Here is a 22,949-nt window from a genome sequence, read left to right on the forward strand (position 1 = left end):
ATAGGGAAAACAAAACAAGCAAAATGGCTTCAGAAAATGACACAAGAGGTGGTGACGTCATCATAGCGGGACAGTCAGTGACGTTGTTGGGAGGGAGACGGAAGTGACGGTGGGAGACGGCCATGATGAGTTCTGGAATGGGGTAGGATGTTTTTATTTTCTGTCTTTGCTTCTGAAGAGAGAGAGAGACAGAGCGACGTTAGTACTCCTTCGTAACCCCTTATCTCACGAGTATTCACTCACCTTAGGGTTTGTTGGCTTCCTACTACTCGCACGTGCATGACAGGGTTATTGATTCAAGACTGATGGACAAAAATGGCTGCTTAGTCTGTTTAAAATTAAATCCACCTCACAATAAAGTGGACAGAAATGGCCTAAATGCCTTCTTTGCTTCCATAGGAATTACAATTCACTCCACCCCAACATTAAACTTAAATTCAATTATTCACAAACAGAAATCAGCTTTCTGGACGATAGATAGATAGATAGATAGATAGATAGATAGATAGATAGATAGATAGATAGATAGATAGATAGATAGATAGATAAGTAATTCACTATATAATAGATAGATAGATAGATAGATAGATAGATAGATAGATAGATAGATAGATAGATAGATAGATAGATAGATAGATAGATAAGTAATTCACTATATAATAGATAGATAGATAGATAGATAGATAGATACTTTATTAATCCCAAGGGGAAATTCACATACTCCAGCAGCAGCATACTGATACAAAAAAACAATATTAAATTAAAGATTGATAATAATGCAGGTAAAAACAGATAATAACTTTATATATTGTTAACGATCTTCTCAGTCTGTCACTACCATTCGCATAAAGGACGGTACCCTTATGACCTTTATTTTTCACAAACCAACAGACAGACGGACATATCTAAGAAATGACAGTTTCCACCCGAAGCATATACGGAACTCCATTATCTACAGCCAGGCAATACGTTACAATCGTATTTGCTCAGACCCGATGGATCGGGACACACAACTGCACAAACTCAGGACAGACTTCGTCAAACAAGGATACACTCCCAAATCAACAGACCTACAAATCAGGAGAGCTATGGCTATACCCAGAGAAAACCTTCTGGAGGACAAAGGTGCAGAAACCAAGAACCGGGTCCCACTAGTTGTAACTTATCATCCACATCTGGAAACACTTCGCAAAATTATGAAAGAGCTTCAACCCATGGTGCAGAAAGACAATAAACTGAAGGATATATTCCCAGAACCTCCCCTCCTTGCATACAGACAACCATCAAACCTCAAACAACTGATTATCCGAAACTCTATGTGTGGCTCAGCAGCAAGTGGCACATCTCGCTGCCTACAGAACTGGTGTGGCACCTGTGCACATATCTACACGACAGATCAGGTAGTTATACCACATTGCCCTCAGGAGCATAAAATAAAGGGTCCGTTCACATGCAAATCTGCTAATGTGGTCCACCTAATCATGTGTATGAGGTGCCCCGACACTGGACTGTATGTCAGGGAAAACTGGTCAGACACTGCGCCAGCGAATGAACTCACATAGATTTCATATCAATCAGAACAGTGCTGATCTTCCGATGGCAGCACACTTTAACAGTAATGGCCACAGCATAAAGGATCTGAGGGTCACTGGGCTTATGGGTAATTTCAAGACCCAACAGGAGCAGAGAGAATGGGAAAATAAACTCACACTTAAATTCAATACTCTACAAAATGGTCTGAATAGAGACAAGAGTTTTATGACCAGTTACAGTCATATGAAAAAGTTTGGGAACCCCTCTTAATTCTTTGGATTTTTGTTTCTCATTTTAATATCCTATGGAAGTTAATATGTTTAACTTCCTTTTAATATCTGACATGCCTTATGGAAACAGTAGTATTTCAGCAGTGACATTAAGTTTATTGGATTAACAGAAAATATGCAATATGCATCATAACAAAATTAGACAGGTGCATAAACAGAGATATGACATCAATACTTAGTTGGGCCTCCTTTTGCTAATCTAACAGCCTCTAGACGCTGTCCTCCTGTAGCCTGTGATGAGTGTCTGATTCTGGATGGAGGTATTGTTGACCATTCTTCATACAAAATCTCTCCAATTCAGTTCAATTTGATGGACAGCCTGCTTCAAATCATCCCATAGATTTTCAATGATATTCAAGTCAGGTGACTGTGACGGCCATTCCAGAACATTGTACTTCTCCCTCTGCATGAATGCCTTTGTAGATTTTGAACTGTGTTTTGGGTCATTGTCTTGTTGGAATATCCAACCCCTGCGTAACTTCAACTTTGTGACTGACACTTGAACATTATCCTGAAGAATTTGTTAATATTGGGTTGAATTCATCTGACCTTCGACTTTAACAAGGGCCCCAGTCCCTGAACTAGCCACACAGGCCCACAGCATGATGGAACCTCCACCAAATCTGACAGTAGGTAGCAGGTGTTTTTCTTGGAATGCGGTGTTCTTCTTCCACCATGCAAAGCGCTTTTTGATATGACCAAATAACTCAATTTTTGTCTCATCAGTCCAAAGCACTTTGTTCCAAAATGAATCTGGCTTGTCTAAATGAGTATTTGAACACAACAAGCAACTCTGTTTGTGGTGTGAGTGCAGAAAGGGCTTCTTTCCCATCACCCTGCCATACAGATGTTCTTTGTGCAAATTGTGCTGAATTGTAGAACGATGTACAGATACACCATCTGCAGCAAGATGTTCTTGCAGGTCTTTGGAGGTGATCTGTGGGTTGTCTGTAGCCATTCTCACAATCCTGTTCATATGCCGCTCCTGTATTTTTCTTGGCCTGCCAGACCTGCTGAGTTTAACAGCAACTGTGCCTGTGGCCTTCCATTTCCTGATTCCATTCCTTACAGTTGAAACTGACAGTTTAAACCTCTGAGATGGCTTTGTGTAGCCTTCACCTAAACCAGGAGACTCAACAATCTTTGTTTTCAGATCATTTGAGAGTTGCTTTGAGGATCCCATGCTGTCACTCTTCAGAGGAGAGTCAAAGGGAAGGAAGCACAACTTGTAATTGACCTCCTTAAATCCCTTTATATCTCATGATGGGACACACCTGTCTATGAAGTTCAAGGTGTAATGAGCTCATCAACCAATGTGGTGTTGTAAGTAATCAGCATTGAGCAGTGACAGGCATTCAAATCAGCACAATGACAAGGGGACACACATTTGTGCACAGCCAGTTTGTCACATTTGATTTAATTTCATACAACTAAATACTGCATCACTAAAACTCTTTGTTCAGAAAACACCGCAGTACTCAGATGTTCCTAGGAAATGAAAGACATACCAGTGTTATCTTTATTGTTAAAAGGAGAGTCAATTATTACGCAGGCTGAGAGGGGGTCCAAACTTTTTCTTATGACCAGATATGTGGACTAACAAACTGATTGACCAGCTGACCACATCAGAGGCCTATCATACAGACAATGCACTTCAAAAAACACCTTACAGGACTTTCTCCAGTGATGGTTATCTCATCTCTACATTTTATTAGTTCATTGTTCTCTTCTTTCAGGGTTAATTCATCTAAGGTTTATTAATTTTGCTAACATTTGAACAAAAAGGTTGTTAAGATGAAAGAAAAACAAATCACTTTGCTGTGCCAATATAAGCGAGAGTATTTTTCTGTTTCTTTGTTACACCTTGCCTGATGAAGGGGCCTTAGCTGCCTCGAAAGCTCACATTTGTAATCTATTTAATAAAGGTTTCCATTTCACCCTACTTTCTCCAGTATCAATCTATGGTTCTGAAGCCACTATATAAATATTTTTACACTTTCAAATCCAGTGCCCCATTTTGAGCCTGAGTAGGCGTGAAGGCCTGCCTCTTTGAATTTCAAAGTCAAAAAAAGTATCAAAGCGAACTTTATTGTCATCTCAGCCATAAACAACTATACAGATAGATGAAACTGCGAAGCTCAGCGTCCACAGTGTAACATGAAGTGCAAATAAAAATTAAGATTAAAATTCAGTGGTGGACCGTGCGTTTCACACCTGGGCCTTCAGTAGTGCTCCGTCTGAATCAACCCGCCCCTCAAAAACTAATTTATGGTTATAAAAACCATCTTAATATGCAGAAATACAGTATAAAGAGCCGTTGCATCGCAGATAGATAACTCCTGTAGCCACAATAAATGCCTTTATTGAACAGACAAGCCAGAGGTGAACAAGTTCCTTTCTACTGCAGCTACAGCCCGCGAAACAAATAAAAAACATCAATAATAACTCATAAACTTGCAATATTATTTAGGAAAATCGCAACATTTTACTCACCAAAAATTCGGATTTAACAAAATCCATCCTCCTCTCTTTCCTCAAAAACAGTTCAATTACTCTGTCGTACAGATTATCCGTGCGCTTCAGTTCCATCACAAAGTCTCTTTCTATCGCCATCGAAGCTAATGCTGAAAGTCGAACCTGCCCTGTCGTATTTCTGGTATAAGTTTTAATTCGCTTTAGGGCTGAAAATGTCCGCTTGACAGAAGCAGTGGACACGGGAATGCTCACCACCAAACAGCTGCCCCATGATGCTCTCATTCAGATTTTTCTATTACACCATCCTATCCAATCAACGGGTCTGAATACGGTGACGCTGCCGTACGCCTGCTAGAGGGCCCTAGTGACACCAACTCAAAATCTGATTGGTTGAAGCAACAGTTTTATCGACATTTATTTTGTGTTAGAGGGCCTGCAGAACGGATTGTGAAGGCCTCCTGGCAGACTTCTTTGACTTTGACCCTGCCTGGCAACAAATGATGACTGAAATGTGAATGGTTAAATGCTTTAATACGAAAATACATGTCTGGAAGCAGGCGCAGCACAGCCATCGGAAAAGCTATGAAAGGAAGCGGACAGACTATTTGGAATTATTTAATAAGTATTCCATCCATCCATCCATCTTCCAACCCGCTGAATCCGAACACAGGGTCATGGGGGTCTGCTGGAGCCAATCCCAGCCAACACAGGGCACAAGGAAGGAACCAATCCCGGGCAGGGTGCCAACCCACCGCAGGACACACACAAACACACCAAGCACACACTAGGGCCAATTTAGAATCACCAATCCACCTAACCAGCATGTCTTTGGACTGTGGGAGGAAACCGGAGCGCCCGGAGGAAACCCACGCAGACACGGGGAGAACATGCAAACTCCACGCAGGGAGGACCCGGGAAGCGAACCCGGGTCCCCAGATCACCCAACTGCGAGGCAGCAGCGCCACCGTGCCACCCTAAAAAGTATTCATGGACAAAATATAATTAACATCAGTTTGTGATTCAGATATTTTTTTTAGGCCAGCAGAGAAGGCCTTGCAGGCCCTGACAGCCCGCCACTGTTAAAATTAAAACACAAACAAAACAAGACATGGTGCAAAGACAAGACAAAGAAGTAGCAGCAATATGATGTGTATTAAGCAATATGAACATTGATACAGTGTGTGGTATTCTAATAAATAATAATTCATTACATTTATATAGCACTTTTCTCAGCACTCAAAGCGCTATCCATACAGGGAGGAACCGGGAAGCAAACCCACAATCTTCCACAGTCTCCTTACAGCCTCCTGACTGCAAAGCAGCAGCACTACCACTGCGCCACCTGTGAGGACTCTGCAGTTCTTCTCTCCATGCACACTCGTCTTCACAGGACAGAGGCTCGCATGTATAAAATTTCAGTTTTTTGAGGTGGTTGAGGCCGTGTGGAAGATCCCAGGGGGCAGCCTGGTGTTAAGGAGTCTAACAGCTTGGGGGTATAAACTCTCCTGCAGCCTGGCAGATCTGGCTCTGATGCTGCAGTATCTTCTCTTGGATGGCAGAAGTGTGAAAACTCCACGTGAGGGGTGTAAGGGGTCCTGCTCAATGCTACAGGCCTTGCGGACACTGTGTTTGTAAAATATGTCCTGCAGTGAAGGGAGTGGCACCCCAGTAATGTTCTCTGCTGTCTTCACTATCCTTTGCAGGTCGGATATGTTGCAGTTGCCATACCAGCTGGTCAGAACTCTCTCAATGGTGCCTCTGTAGAACATGGTGTGGATGGAAGGGGGAAGACTCGCTCGCTTCAGCCGCCTCAGGAAGTGTAGTCTCTGCTGGACTTTCTTGGTTAATTTAGGGACTTGGCTGCCTCGGGTTAGGCCTGTTTCTGAATTCTGACATCAATAAAAAAGAAAGAAAATGACCAGAGACTTTAGTGTATTTAATGCTATTGGAATCTTTGTAAGTTGTTGTTGTGGCATACGGCTGGGAGTTATGTGTGTATAAAAGACGAGCCGGAGTTGGGAGGAGAGGAGTTAAGGGGGCTGAAGGAAGTCCAAACGGGAGAGACGGACTTTTGAAGGGTGTTTGGTGCATGGGCACTGTGTTGCGTGCTTAAAACTTTTATTAAACGTGTGTGTATTCGGGACATTCTGTGTCTGTCTGTTTGTGTCCGGGCTGAACTACCACATTGTCTAATTGTAAATCTCACTCTGCCACACCTTTCTATGCACTGAATAATAGCAGGAAAAAAGGGCCAGCAAAACAATGCGATCGGTGAGAAAGCAAGAATGATTCACTCAAAAACGTATCGCCTCGGGGGTCCCAAACTTGAGAACCACTGCAGACTTGAAAAAAAGAAGGCGAAAGATTCGGTAACAGCTGTCTGTCCATTCTCACCCACCGTAGCTTGTCACAGGTCTCTTGGTGGTCTCTCTCTCATTCTCTCCGTTGTCATCTTCAGTTTTTGCGGATGGCCCGCTCTAGTTGATCTCCTGCTCTGCCACACTCTTTCCTTTTCTTCCTGCTTGATTTAACTGGCTATTGAGTGACTTGGATTTTTTTTGTGTCTCCATCCCCTGACGAATCCTTTTCATGGAGTGTTCTTAATATAAATAAATTCAAATGGCATCTAAATGCTTAACGTGAGAGCCCGCTTCGCTTCCTTGAAATTGAAGGCCTTGAATGCTTGTGTAGAAGCTGCTTTAGTCTGCCGTCAGTCGGGAAGCCTCTGCAGCCGCGTCCCTAAGACCGCTCTGCTTCAGTTCCCTCAGCAAGAACAACGTCCTTGAGTCACGGAAGTTCAAAACGAAGTAATTGGAAAGACAGGCAGGTCAGTGGCCCTTATGCTAAAATAAATGGTGACCTCTTAAGTTGCTTCAGAGAGGCACATTCATCCTTAATCGAAATTCTCAATAATACATTCTCGAAAGTAAAACAGGGCGGCACGGTGGCACAGTGGGTAGCGCTGCTGCCTCGCAGTTGGGAGATCTGGGGAACTGGGTTCGCTTCCCGGGTCCTCCCTGCGTGGAATTTGCATGTTCTCCCTGTGTCTGCGTGGGTTTCCTCCCACAGTCCAAAGACATGCAGGTTAGGTGGATTGGCGATTCTGAATTGGCCCGTGGGTGTGTTTGTGTGTGTCCTGCGGTGGGTTGGCACCCTGCCCGGGATTGGTTCCTGCCCTGTGTTGGCTGGGATTGGCTCCAGCAGACCCCCGTGACCCTGTGTTCGGATTCAGCTGGTTGGAAAATGGATGGCGCAGTGGTAGTGCTGCTGCTTTGCAGTAAGGAGACTGTGGAAGATTGTGGGTTCACTTCCCAGTTCCTCCCTGTGTGGATAGCGCTTTGAGTACTGAGAAAAGCGCTATATAAATGTAATGAATTATTATTATTATTATGGATGGATGGAAGTAAAACATTACTGATATTCTGATTTAGTAGCTTCATGTCTGATGCTCTCCGCACGTCACATGAGCTGCTTTGAGTTTTTTGGACCCCAGATGCACTGTGTGTTCGGACACTTTCTTCTCATGGCCAGCATTAACTCTTTGAGGGCTGAATATTTTTTCCAAAAAACGTACATTTCTGAAAAGCAATGGCGTCACACAGACATCAACATAAAACGTCCGTTGTTGTATGCTGTGGCTGCCAGCTTGCCAAGAATGTGCGGCAGGCTTGCTGCCAGGCTGTCTTTGCACGGCTGGGGCAGTAGCAGCGGTCACTGTCGCAGTACATTGCAATCTGGGTTCTACCCCTTTTCATTGTTAAGTGGCAGTCCTCCCAGGCGAACGGTGCAATGGGCATGTCAGCTACTTGAACCTGATCAGCACCACGAATAGCTGGGGTCCAATCAACTGAAGCCAGAACCTCACAATCGTCTTCAATCGCTTGTATCAAAATCAGAGTCTGACAGGCAAAACGTCGTGTTCTACTTTACAAATCCATTTGAATATCTCGCCAGGTGTCAGGGCCAATTTTGCAGTTATTTGTGCCTTGCTACTCATGGGAGTGCAGGAAATCTCGGGTCAAAACCAACGAAGCTAACTTTCTTTCTAGCAACAAGACTCCAACTAAAACATAACGGTTGGTTTTGTCACAGTTGACAGTTGATTACTATCGTCAACACCTCCTTTTGACAAAAGTCAACATCAGTCTTGAAAGAGTTAAGTTTTCCAGCTATCTGTGCCACAGTAGCTCGTCTGTGGGATCGGACTGCACTGGCTAACCGCTGTGCCCCACGGACATTAATGACCCATGACGCCGTTCACCCCTGCTCCTTCCTTAGACCACTTTTGGTAGCTACTAACCAGCTTGTGTCATTCTGGAAGACCAAATGCAGCACAGGGTGAGCTCATCCATATTACTAACCGAAGGTTGTAAACCGGATGGGCGCAGGGCTCACCGGATGTACGGAAACCCCAAAGGTCCATGCTGTGACAACGCGCGCGCCCAAATGTTTTAAACCGGATGGGCGCTGGGCGCAGGGCTCACCAGGATGTACGGAAACCCCAAAGGTCCATGCTGTGACAACGCGCACGCCTACAACGCACTTGCGAAAGGAGTCACGGCTCAAACCAAAGAAAACACAGAAACGAGACTACGACCTGTGAAATACACCTGAGGTAAAGCGTGCACGCCAGGTTGTACGGCCACCCGGACGCGACCGCCCTCACCACCGCACATACCCTCCATGATATGTCTTCACGCAGCGGCTTCCCACCGAGGCGCATATTGCGCTGTGGCACTCGCCCCACAGTCAGACGCAGCGGCTTCCCAGAGTCAGTAGGTGGCCCCCAAACAACACAACCTGTTCAACCGGTCGGTGTCAGCGAAGGCAACAGACTCACATGTCCACAAAACGAAACCACTTTAGTACAGATATGCTTATTGGATTAAATGACATTTCCCCAGACGCACCCGCCCTCCATGATATGTCATCCATCCACATATCGGACGGAACAGAAACTGATTGCCATTTTAGGATTTCCAATTCGCTAGCGAATCGTGGGCTTACTTGTTCTAAAAATAAGCAGATGAGGACTGAAAATGCATGCCCTGTGTGTGTGCCATCCATGAGCCGTGGATGCCTGATGATGCCGGGTTCTCATCTGTGGATTGAAAGGAAAAGGGGAGAAAGAAAAGTGACAGGTTCGCACATTTAGCCGGACGTGTGTCCACCACAGTTCTCGTTGTTTTTTTTTTTTTGTCTCTGTTGAAGAAAACCCCACCAAGGAAGACAGGACAAGTTCAATCAATCAGATTTTTATTCAGTCACAGATGAGTACCTGGATTCTACATTGCAAGGCAGACGAGCAAAGTTCCATTTTTCAATTGGCTTTTTATAATTTCTTCTTCCTCCACCTTCCCCTTACTTAATCGCAAAGCATAATGAGGCCTTCAACGTGTTCATTGGACCCTTTTCCTACTCCTCTGGTAAAAGCTAATGTATCAGACATAAGCCTTCTCATTGCTGATATCATTAATCACTCTCTCCAGAGCGGCTTAGTCCCACTGGCCTTGAAAACCGCAAAAATTAGACCTCATTTAAAAAAAATCCTCTTTGGATCCTGAAGTGATAGCAAATTATTGTCCAATCTCCAACCTTCCATTTTTGTCTAAGGTTTTGGAAAAGGTTGTTTTGGTTCAGCTTCAGGATCACCTCAAAAAATTCAATCTGTTTGAAAAATTTCAGTCTGGTTTCCAAACTTCTCACAGTACAGAGACAGCCCTGGTCAGAGTCACCAATGACCTCCTGATGGCTCTCCATCACTCCTTATCCTCCTGGACCTCACAGCTGCATTTGATGCAGTAGACCTGACAGGTGGCACAATGGTAGTGCTGCTGCTTTGCAGTAAGGAGACTGTGGAAGATTGTGAGTTCGCTTCCCGGTTCCTCCCTGTGTGGATAGTGCTTTGAGTACTGAGAAAAGCTCTATATAAATGTAATGAATTATTATTAGACCATAATATTCTTCTCCATCGTCTCCACTATATAATTGGACTTTCTGGCATTGCTCCGGAGTGGTTTGAGTCCTATCTCACAGATAAGGCTGAGTATGTGGCCCTTGGGGATGCTAAATCTTGTACCCACACTGTCACCTGTGAGGTCCCACAAGGATCAGTCCTCAGGCCAACCGTCTTTAATATCTATATGCTACCCCTGGGTCACATCATCCGCAGGCATGGAGTTTCATTCCATTGCTATGCCGATGATACGCAGCTCTATATGAGACTGGATTCGACTTCTCTTACACCTCCATCAACTTTTTCCTCTTGCTTGGATGAGATTGAGGCCTGGATGTCCAAGAACTTCCTTAAGCTGAACAGCACCAAAACTGAAGCTCTTTTAATTGGTACCCCCCATCAACTTTGTTCCTCTGTAAATTGTATTTCCTTTTCTGGCCATACCATTACCCTCTCTCCTTCTGTTACTAATTTGGGTGTCAAGTTAGACTCCCATTTGTCAGTTGATACACATGTCCATCACCTCTGTAAAATTGCATTCCTTCATCTCCGAATCATAGCCAAACTCCATCCCTGCCTCTCCCTTTGTGATGCTGAAAAGCTGGTTCATACCTTTGTCTTCTCCAGGCTGGACTATTGTAATGCACTCCTCATCGGGATCCCCAACAAGAGCCTTCAAATGCTACAACAAATCCAAAATAGTGCTGCAAGAATTCAAATGAGGGTGCGGAAATATGAACATATCTCACCAATCCTTCGGTCACTTCATTGGCTCCCTGTCCACCTCTGTATTGAGTACAAACTCTGTCTGGTCACTCATCAGTGTATTCATGGAAATGCTCCACAATATCTTAAGGAACTCCTCATACTACAATCCACTACAAGTGTTGTGATGTGAAATTTTGCATACAAGTTGATAAATATGCTGTATGTCTTTATTTGTCCTCCCTGCGTTTAGTTTGCATGTTCTCCCCGTGTCTGCATGGGTTTCCTCCCACAGTTCAAAGACATGCAGGTTAGGTGCACTGGCGATTCTAAATTGTCCCTAGTGTGTGCATTTGGTGTGTGTCTGGCCCTCTGGAAAGAATAATCAATCATAATCCACCCAATCCAGACACATCAATTCATGATCATTTACAAGCCTTACAGCAAATTAAGGGTGGAGTGGTGGCTCTGAGGCTAAGGATCTGTGCTGGTATCCAGAAGGTTGCTGGTTCGAATCCCCGTCACTGCCAAAAGAGATACTACTCTGCTGGGCCCTTGAGCAAGACCCTTAACCTGTAATTACTCCAGGGGTGCTGTACAATGGCTGACCCTGTGTGCTGACCCCAAGGGGTATGCGAAAACTAACAAATTCCTAATACAAGACATTGTGTAAGGTGAAATAAAGAACAAAAAAAAAAATTACACAACGGGTGAAGGTCCCAGTCCAGACAGTGTCAATCGTACATTTCTCGTTTGGGTCAGGACTCATCTTGATGACTATATGTGGATTCATGACCATCCTGCAAAAAAAGGAGCCACAGTAGCTCATCGGTGGGATCGGACCGGACTGGCTACCCGCTGTGCCCCACGGACATTAATGACCCATGACGTCGTTCACCCCGCTCCTTCCTTAGACCACTTTTGGTAGCTACTAACCAGCTTGTGTCATTCTGGAAGACCAAATGCAGCACAGGGTGAGCTCATTCTAAAAATAAGCAGATGAGGACTGAAAATGCGTGCCCTGTGTGTGTGCCATCCATGAGCCGTGGATGCCTGATGATGCCGGGTTCTCATCTGTGGATTGAAAGGAAAAGGGGAGAAAGAAAAGTGACAGGCTCGCACATTTAGCCGGACGTGTGTCCACCACAGTTCTCGTTGTTTTTTTTTTTTTTGTCTCTGTGGAAGAAACCCCCCCTGAGGAAGACAGGACAAGTTCAATCGATCAGATTTTTATTCAGTCACAGATGAGTACCTGGATTCTACATTGCAAGGCAGACGAACAAAGTTCCATTTTTCAATTGGCTTTTTATAATTTCTTCTTCCTCCCCCTTCCCCTTACTTAATCACAAAGTATGATGAGGCCTTCAACGTGTTCATTGGACACAAAAGGAGCGCTCCTGAACCGTCCACCCGTCTTCAGCATTTCAGGAACTAGCGGTAGGACTATCTTTACATTCCCCTTCAACGTCCAGATCTCTGGACTATCTATCTTCATCATTGCCATTTTCCATGGACTTTATAGTGAGTGTTTATTGTTGTGGTTAATTTTCGTGTTTATTGTACATTGCCATAAAGGGACTGGAGTGGAATCGTTTTTGTTAATACATTCTTTATTTGCTGTTTTATTTCCGGTGTCTTTTTTGTCTCTGTTTGTGAGTGCATGAGGGTTGAGCCAAGGCTGGGTGCGTCCCTGGAATATCCACTAAAATAAATAAATAAATAAATCGCCGTCTCCTCGACAGTGTGACTCTTAGCGGCACCGAACCGCTACAAGCTCCCTGTGATTTTTTTACTTGTTCCTGAAAATCAAAGTGACCTGAAGGGAACACATTTTTCTTCAATGGACGAAGTGAAGACAGAAATGGCGATCCTGTTGAAGATCCTCAAGGAAGAAGACTTCCAGCACTGTTTCTGTCAATGGAAGATACGTATGGAGCGGTGTAGAGATCGAGAGGGGGAGTATAGAGAAGGTGACAATGTTTAGAATGCTGTCATTCATCAATAAATATATATTTTTTAACCAATACGGATATTTTTGTGTCTCGCCTCGTAATCAAACGAAGAAGGGCGAACGCGGATGCAGCACATTCACTGCGAATTAACGCTTTGGCGAATTCGCTGATCAACACTCGTCTTCATGTATCGTTCGTGTCTTTAAGTTTTGTATCCTGTATGCTCCTTGTATTCTGTGGGTCATCTCCAATTCTGTGAGTCCTAAAACCAATGGGCTGCACCGGTGATGACTTAGGGGTGTCACATTGAAGAGGGTAAGCAGTCGTTTTGTTTTTTATATTTGTCATTCATTTAGACCACTTTGTATAGATCAGTCTTCACGTTGACATTGAAGGGTCTTTTTCTGTTGATTAGGGGTCCAAAGAGCCAAATAAAATCCACTGGTTGTTTCAAACTAAAATGTGAAAATGTCTAAGGGGTTGAAGACCTCTAATAATTTAATCCCGTGTGGGTGTTGATGCTGAGTTTTTAATTATCATTAAAGCAGACTAAGCAACTAAAGAAATCCCAAGGTCTTATCACGCAGTTGACATGAGACCCACCAAATGACTGAGTAGAGGGAACAAATGATCGAGTGTGAGCCTGCAGTGCCTTCAGTGTGTATTCACACCCTTCCCTTCTACTCATTTTGTTACGTTAAAACCATTTAAATTCATTTTTCCCCCCACATCAAGTAGCACTCAAAGCCGCAGAATGACCAAGCTAATTTATTAAAAATGGAAAAATTAAATTGACAGAAAAGTTCAGATTTACTTGAAGCCTTTTTAGTAGCAGTTCCAGCCGGGAGTCGTCTTAGGTCTGACACGACAAGCTTTACACTCCTGGATTTTCTCCTGTTCTTCTGTGCAGATCTTCCTTCACAGGCTCTGTCAGGCTGGATGGAGATCATTAATGGACGCCTCCTGTGTTGTCTTTGCTTTGTACTTGCAGTCTTTGTACTGTTGGAAGGTGAATCTTCAGCCAAGTGTGAGGTCCAGAGCACTCTCAGGAGGTCTCCATTAGTCATATCTCTGGACTTTTCTCCGTTCAGCTTTCTCTCGAGTCTCCCAGTCCCAGCCACTGACCACCAACCTCCTAGCCTGATGCTACCACCACCCTGCTTCACCGATAAAATGGAATTATGCAAGTGATTAGCAGTGTCCCGTTTACTCCAGATGTGATGCTTAGAACTGAGGCCAGACAGTTCAAATTTGGTTTAATCAGACCAGACACTCTTGTTTCTCACAGTCTGAGAGACTTTAAGAAGCCTATTTAAAAACTCATATGTGCACTGGCCTCTCTGCCATGAAGCCCAGGTCAGTGGAATGTTGCAGTGGTGGTTGTCCTTCTGGAGGTTTCTTCTATCTTCACACAGGTTTCCAGGAGCTTAGCCAAAGTGACCACCTGGTTCTTGGTCACCTCTCTTACCAAAGCCCTTCTCCTACATTTTCTCAGTTTGGCTGAGTGGCCACATCTAGAGCGAGTCATAGTTGTTCCAGAGTTCTTGCATTTAAGAACTGTGGAGTCCAATCAACAAAGAGTCCTGGTCATTCCACATTTAGGAATTATGGAATCCAATCTAGAAAAAGCCCTGGTCATTCCAAAGTTCTTACATTTAAGAACCATGGAGTCCAATCTAGAAAGAGTCCTGGTCATTCCAGAGTTCTTCTATTTAGGAATTCTGGAGTTCAATCTAGAAAGAGGCAAAGTTGTTTCAAAATTCTTACATTTAGGAATTATGGAGCAATCTAGAAAGAGTCCTGATTGTTCCAAAGTTCTTGCATTTAAGAACTATGGAGTCCAATCTAGAAAGAGTCCCAGTTGTTCCAGAGTTCTTACATTTAGGAATTATGGAATCCAATCTAGAAAGAGCCCTGATCGTTCCAAAGTTCTTGCATTTAAGAACCATGGAATCCAATCTAGAAAGAGTCCTGGTCATTCCAGAGTTCTTCTATTTAGGAATTGTGGAATCCAATCTAGAAAAAGACCTGGTCGTTCCAAAATTCTTACATTTAAGAACCATGGAGTCCAATCTAGAAAGAGTCCTGGTCATTCCAGAGTTCTTTTACTTAGGAATTATGGAGTCCAATCTAGAAAGAGTCCTAGTTGTTTCAAAGTTCTTACATTTAGGAATTATGGAGTCCAATTTAGAAAGAGTCCTGGTCATTCCAAAGTTCTTGCATTTAAGAACCATAGAGTCCAATCTAGAAAGAGTCCTGATTATTCCAGAGTTCTTATATTTAGGAATTGTGTAGTCCAATCTAGAAAGAGTCCTGGTCGTTCCATTGTTTCTGCATTTCAGAATGATTTATGCTGCTGCAATCTTGTCAACCTTCAGTGCTGCAAATATATTTCTGTAGCCCTCCCCAGACCCACACAGTCCCCTCTCTAAGCTCCGCAGGCCACTCCTTTGACCTCATGGCTTGGTTTCGGCTCAGGTGTGGGACCTTCTACACACACGCGTGTCTTTCCTAATCAGTTCAATCGACTGCATAGATCAGAGACTTAGAAACGTCTCCATGATGATCACTAGAATGGGACGCACCTGAGCCATAGGCTCTGATTACTTGTGTAGATGGGATATTTCTTTTTTTTTTATTTAAATACATTTGCAATCATTTCTCATATCCTCTTTTTGCTTTGTCATTCTGGAGTATTGAGTGTTGCTCGATGAGGGGTTGGGAAAATAAGTTGAAATGATTTTAGAACAAAATGTGTAAAGAAATGAAGGGTCAGAATCCGCACTGAAGGCGTTGAATGTCACGGTGGATTAAGAGGCAATTAGAACTTCCGTTGGCAATTCAAGAGTTAAAATGTTTCATTTCTAATGTAGCCATCATTTACTAATCATCTTTTTTTTATTCTTTTCTCTTTTCAGATGATGAATTAGGTAAGTGATCGTCTTTTCATGTGCGACTATCCCAAATTAAGCCTGTGTCTGGTAAGTAGGGTCTCATCCCAGAATCTCCTTTCTCTCTGAGATGCCTGTCTGTACACTGACCAAAGATTTTACAACTACATTATATTAAAGTTACTCCTCTTGTCCCAGAATCTAAAAGGGCCTACCTTCTCATTTAAACCATTAGGAGCAAATGTGTCTAATTGGTTCAATCCATTCTCTCTCCTTTTCAGTCCTACATGTTTTAATCTAACGGGTTTCTGTAGATAGCCCAAACATAACTGGATTATGGTGGCTCTGTGCAACATGTATATACAAGGGTGTTTGTTTCTCCTGATTTTCTATCAGTCTTAGGTGTTGGATACACCTAGCCCTCAGAGAATTTTTGGTTTCCCCAATGTACAACATCTGACATTCCACACATTGGATGACATAAATGCAATTTTGGGACTTGAGGGTTTGAGAATAAGCTCTTCACCAGCGCCGACCCGACAAAGACTGACGACGGAGGCACGAGAAAACTAAACAAAAGGATTTATTTTTCTTCACCCGGGGAGCACGTCTTCCCCGTGTCTCACAGGCAGTACACAGTCCCCAAAACACACACAAGCAAAGCACCAACAAAAATAGCAAATCTTCCTTCACCACCACTCATTCCGGCAAGCTTGGTCCTCCTCCTCCTCCCGACTCCTTTTATATCCCACCTGGAAGTGCATCAGGTGATAATTAACCTAATTCAGGCTGCACTTCTGGGTGTGGCTGCTTTACATCACCCAAACCCCCCCCCCACCACCCACCACCCACCACCCGGCTCAGGAAGCTGTGCAGCTCTCGTTGGCAGTGGCCATGGAGCCCAACAGGGATGAGCTCCGGTGTTCCACAACTGTGGCCCCGATGTAACCCAGGGGGTGCTGCCACCAAGCGTCCCATGGCTGCCCCCCCGGATCCAGTGTCAAAGGGGCATCCCGGCCAGGCATGGGTCCCAGCCATCCGCCACAAGGCTAAAATTTTGAAAAACAGGAAATTCTGTTTGTCGGGAAACATCCATCCATCCATTTTCCAACCTGCTGAATCCGAACACAGGGTCACGGGGGTCTGCTGGAGCCAATCCCAGCCAACACAGGGCACAAGGCAGGAACCAATCCCATTTCACACTATTTTTTTTTTGTTAACGAAGGGAGCCTTCCAGACAAACTTATTCCACTTGGTGAGGGTACAAGAGGTGTGAACTAATAAATCCTTTAAGTTTTTATTCCTTCCATAGGCCGTAGTGAGCCTGAACCCCTTAAATGAATCCATGACTTCCTGTAACATCATAAAGTTGTGAAATAGTTGTTCTTCTTTTTGTTTAACCCAAAGCTTTATGTGCTTGTGTTCTCTAGGCCACTGAAGCCCACCAGCACCCCCCCAAACACGGTTCATACCCCCGGATCACCTCATGTGTGCCACTGGCAGATCAAAGCAGTTCCTAAGAAATCATTTGAATCATCTGCCATTGTGTGTGTGTGTGTGTGTATGTGTGTGTGTATGTGTGTGGGAAGTCCTTTTGATTGTGTAGGTCAAGATTATTTATGTGACTGCACACTGTTCTCATTTCTATAATTTTAGTTGAGACACGATACCCTAAAGTGGGGGCTGCTTCTTCAACACCTCGGCCGGTGATTCAGTCGAGTCTTTTTCATTTTCCAATTTCCAAGTGCAAATGCGGAACGTTCAGACAGACATCAATCACGTGTTGTGTGTATCTGAAATTTAATAGCGAGGAAGTCACAAAATGACCAAGAGCTTTGTAGCGTGTTTCACCAAAACGTTTCTGAGTGATGTCTGTCACAGAAGGTCATTTTTTAAAGCGAGTGTCAGAAAGTGGAAGTTTTGTGTGTTTCAGGCTCTATTTGTTTAACCGTTGGCCCACACCCACACTCGCTGCTAGTGCAACGGAATACGCTACTTCTCCTTTTTTATTTTTAAAACAAGGGGGGAGAGCTTGCACTTTGTTCGAGTTTTCATAGAAACGGTGACGTGGTAGGCCTGCCTGCCTGCCTGCCTGCTGAAATCAGGGAAGCCGTTTCCAGTTTCGCAAGTTTGGCATGCGTGACGGGGCGGCAGCTGCTCAGAGACTCAGGCTGGACCAATCGGAATGACACAGTAACCAGACACAGGCCCCCTGCCAGGCGAGCATTCCTCTCGCTTGCAAACCTTACTTACTTCCTGGTTAGATATGCCATTGATAACGTCGCCCTTTACTGGAATTCGGGTATCTAAACCAAAGTCGGGTTGATATGTACAGCATTAAGGCATGTAAGTGACATGGCGACACGTCTGTCACTGCGATTAGCTGCAAGACAGGACAAGGATAGATAGGATGAGAAAGGCAGTATATGATAGATAGATAGATAGATAGATAGATAGATAGATAGATAGATAGATAGATAGATAGATAGATAGATAGATAGATATGAAAGGCACTATATGATAGATAGATAGATAGATAGATAGATAGATAGATAGATAGATAGATAGATAGATAGATAGATAGATAGATAGATAGATAGATAGATAGATGGATGAAAGGCACTATATGATAGATAGATAGATAGATAGATAGATAGATAGATAGATAGATAGATAGATAGATAGATAGATAGATAGATAGATAGATAGATAGATAGATAGATAGATAGAAGGCACTATATGATAGGATGAGAAAGGCAATATCTGATAGATATAAGAGATGCATCATTAGATAGATAGATACATAGTGCCTTTCGTCTATCTATCTATCTATCTATCTATCTATCTATCTATCTATCTATCTATCTATCTATCTATCTATCTATCTATCTATCTATCTAACAGATAGATAGATAGAAGAAGGCACTATATGATAGATAGACAGAAGAAAGGCACTATATGGAAAAGGCACTATATGATAGATAGACAGAAGAAAGGCACTATATGATAGATAGATTGATCGATCGATCGATCTATCTATCTATCTAATGATGCATCTCTTCTATCTATCAGATACTGCCTTTCTCATCCTATCTGTCATATAGTGCCTTCTATCTATCTATCTATCTATCTATCTATCTATCTATCTATCTATCTATCTATCTATCTATCTATCTATCTATCTATCTATCTAACAAATAGATTGATAGAAGAAGGCACTATATGATAGATAGACAGAAGAAAGGCACTATATGATAGATAGATCTATTATATAGTGCCTTTCACATCTATCTATCTATCTATCTATCTATCTATCTATCTATCTATCTATCTATCTATCTACAGTGGTGTGAAAAACTATTTGCCCCCTTCCTGATTTCTTATTCTTTTGCATGTTTGTCACACAAAATGTTTCTGATCATCAAACACATTTAACCATTAGTCAAATATAACACAAGTAAACACAAAATGCAGTTTTTAAATGATGGTGTTTATTATTTAAGGAGAAAAAAAATCCAAACCTACATGGCCCTGTGTGAAAAAGTAATTGCCCCCTTGTTAAAAAATAACCTAACTGTGGTGTATCACACCTGAGTTCAATTTCCGTAGCCACCCCCAGGCCTGATTACTGCCACACCTGTTTCAATCAAGAAATCACTTAAATAGGAGCTGCCTGACACAGAGAAGTAGACCAAAAGCACCTCAAAAGCTAGACATCATGCCAAGATCCAAAGAAATTCAGGAACAAATGAGAACAGAAGTAATTGAGATCTATCAGTCTGGTAAAGGTTATAAAGCCATTTCTAAAGCTTTGGGACTCCAGCGAACCACAGTGAGAGCCATTATCCACAAATGGCAAAAACATGGAACAGTGGTGAACCTTCCCAGGAGTGGCCGGCCGACCAAAATTACCCGAAGAGCACAGAGACGACTCATCCGAGAGGTCACAAAAGACCCCAGGACAACGTCTAAAGAACTGCAGGCCTCACTTGACTCAATTAAGGTCAGTGTTCACGACTCCAACATAAAAAAGAGACTGGGCAAAAACGGCCTGCATGGCAGATTTCCAAGACGCAAACCACTGTTAAGCAAAAAGAACATTAGGGCTCGTCTCAATTTTGCTAAGAAACATCTCAATGATTGCCAAGACTTTTGGGAAAATACCTTGTGGACTGATGAGTCAAAAGTTGAAGTTTTTGGAAGGCAAATGTCCCGTTACATCTGGCGTAAAAGGAACACAGCATTTCAGAAAAAGAACATCATACCAACAGTAAAATATGGTGGTGGTAGTGTGATGGTCTGGGGTTGTTTTGCTGCTTCAGGACCTGGAAGGCTTGCTGTGATAGATGGAACCATGAATTCTACTGTCTACCAAAATTTCCTGAAGGAGAATGTCCGGCCATCTGTTTGTCAACTCAAGCTGAAGTGATCTTGGGTGCTGCAACAGGACAATGACCCAAAGCACACCAGCAAATCCACCTCTGAATGGCTGAAGAAAAACAAAATGAAGACTTTGGAGTGGCCTAGTCAAAGTCCTGACCTGAATCCAATTGAGATGCTATGGCATGACCTTAAAAAGGCGGTTCATGCTAGAAAACCCTCAAATAAAGCTGAATTACAACAATTTTGCAAAGATGAGTGGGCCAAAATTCCTCCAGAGCGCTGTAAAAGACTCATTGCAAGTTATCGCAAACGCTTGATTGCAGTTATTGCTGCTAAGGGTGGCCCAACCAGTTATTAGGTTCAGGGGGCAATTACTTTTTCACACAGGGCCATGTAGGTTTGGATTTTTTTTTCTCCCTAAATAATAAAAAACACCATTTAAAAACTGCATTTTGTGTTTACTTGTGTTATATTTGACTAATGGTTAAATGTGTTTGATGATCAGAAACATTTTGTGTGACAAACATGCAAAAGAATAAGAAATCAGGAAGGGGGCAAATAGTTTTTCACACCAGTGTATCTATCTATCTATCTATCTATCTATCTATCTATCTATCTATCTATCTATCTATCATATAGTGCCTTTCCTCTGTCTATCTATCATATAGTGCCTTTTCCATATAGTGCCTTTCTTCTGTCTATCTATCATATAGTGCCTTCTTCTATCTATCTATCTGTTAGATAGATAGATAGATAGATAGATAGATAGATAGATAGATAGATAGATAGATAGATAGATAGATAGATAGATAGATAGATAGATAGATAGATGTGAAAAGCAACATTACAATAATTAGATAGACCTGAAAGGCACTATATAATAGATCTGAAATGCCCTTATTGATAGACGATTTATTAATCCCAAAGGAATTTGCAGGGTTGCAGCAGCAGACAGACATGTACACACATTAACAAGTAAATTAACAAATTGTAGATATTTTCTAAGTGTTGTGACCAGCAGTATGGGATTGGTGTGGCATTATCAAATGGCTGGGGTACCACCCTGTTCTTCCCAGTTTAATAATGTCAACAAAAAAAATAAAAAGGTGCACAAAGGCAGCGCACAAAGGACGCTGACAACAGAGGTTTCTGCACTCCGTGTCTCACTCACAGCTCAGCCAGTCTCACAGGTGGACACCAGCTTCAGAGGATCGCCACCTCTTATAGCGACCCAGCCAGAAGGGGTGGGGCTTACTCAAGATGTCACAATTGGGTCTGAATGTCCTCACTGGGTGTCTTTTCTGGGCTGTGAGAAAAAGAGACAATACTGTTAGGGACAGCGCTCCCTCTCGCCCCGGAGTGGTAGTGCTCACCTCGGTCAAGGCCGGTAGAGGATCCCTGATCCTCTGACAGCGTAAAGTGATTCGAATGGCACATACTTCCAGTATCAGTTACATTTTCACAGTACAGGATGTCAGTCACAAGTCACAGTATATTGGCACAAAGTATCATTGTCTGTTAAGATGTCTGCTAGACCATCTCAGTATCATTCAGCACACAAGGAACAAGACCACCTTGGCTGAGGGGTGACATATTGTAGAGCCTGACACGTGAAAGTAGAAATGACCTCACATGGTGCTCATTGCAGCAACACAGTTGTTTCCAGCTGTTCCTGAAGGTGGTCCTTTGTTTGGCCAAGACCTCATACTGGGAGTGAGTGTGATGGTCCAGGATGGTAATTGACTTCCCGAGTGTCCGTCTGTTCCCTCACTTCCTCCGTTGAGTCCTGCCTGACTCCCAGGACAAGTTTCATCAGTTTGTTTGCTCTGTTGCCATTGCCCCAGCACTCTACTGTATAGTCAGTGGCACTGGCCACTTTAGACTGGTAGAAAACATGGAAGAGTGGCCTGCATACACCAAACAACCTGAACTGTTTCCGGAAATGGAAGCAACTCTGACCATTTACAGTCCAACGCACTTCCCACTTCACTTCCTGTCAAGTACAAAGTTCACAATTGAATCATTGAAATAATAATGTTGTACTGTGAGCCAAAACCTAGCAACGGGTACTCAACTTTCACGTGGAGTACTGTCAAAGTGATTCACGTCCACAATATAACACACATTTATTAGGTCAGTTTCCATGCAGACCACTGAAGTGACCACCTCAGCATCACAAACCAAGCCCTAGTTGGCAGTGGAGTTGAGCCGCTGGGCCATACGGACTACCAGAGCCCACCAACTGATGTGAAATTGTCACCCCTCTCTTGAGGAGCACAAAGATTTCCTTTGTGGACATTCATGAAGAATCTTGATTTTTGTTTCTGCTTCATTCTTCTAAACAGAATAATTGTACAAGCACTAAAACTGTACCGATAGATGGAGACATTACAAAGTCTGAATGTTGACATTTACATTATCAGTCAATGGGCAGAGCAAGTAGGTGGGCAGGTTTGCAGCAGCCTGGCACAATGGTCACCGTGGCTAACTGCTGTGTGTCTCCTCTGGGCTGCCTGCTTGCACTGCTGAAGAGAAGTATGTGAGCTGATCTTCTCCATTGGACGTTTCATAATGAGCAGCCATCTCCTGTGATTCACGCATACAGCCTCCTAACAGCAGGACACACAGTCCTCCAAGGAGAGTCATTGCTGTCAAGAACAGAAGGACCCTTAAAGGATAAAAATGTTGGTTTAGTCCACATAGTTTGTTTTGAAGGCCAAGGTCAGGTCAGGACAGGTCAGGTTGGGCAACATGTCTTCTACAA

The 22,949-nt window shown here is 43.2% G+C and overlaps 1 protein-coding gene across 1 annotated transcript in view; it reads left to right on the forward strand.

The window, feature by feature from the left end:
* Nucleotides 1–22,949, forward strand: part of relb (v-rel avian reticuloendotheliosis viral oncogene homolog B) — a 101,271-nt gene that overhangs the window by 21,408 nt on the left and 56,914 nt on the right. Inside the window, exon 2 of the mRNA XM_028795898.2 lies at nt 15,830–15,841. Coding sequence (XP_028651731.1) covers nt 15,830–15,841 — 12 coding nt within the window. The remainder of the gene's footprint in view (nt 1–15,829; nt 15,842–22,949) is intronic.

Source organism: Erpetoichthys calabaricus, chromosome 1, assembly GCF_900747795.2.
Source record: "Erpetoichthys calabaricus chromosome 1, fErpCal1.3, whole genome shotgun sequence".
Classification (NCBI taxonomy): Eukaryota; Metazoa; Chordata; class Cladistia; order Polypteriformes; family Polypteridae; genus Erpetoichthys; species Erpetoichthys calabaricus.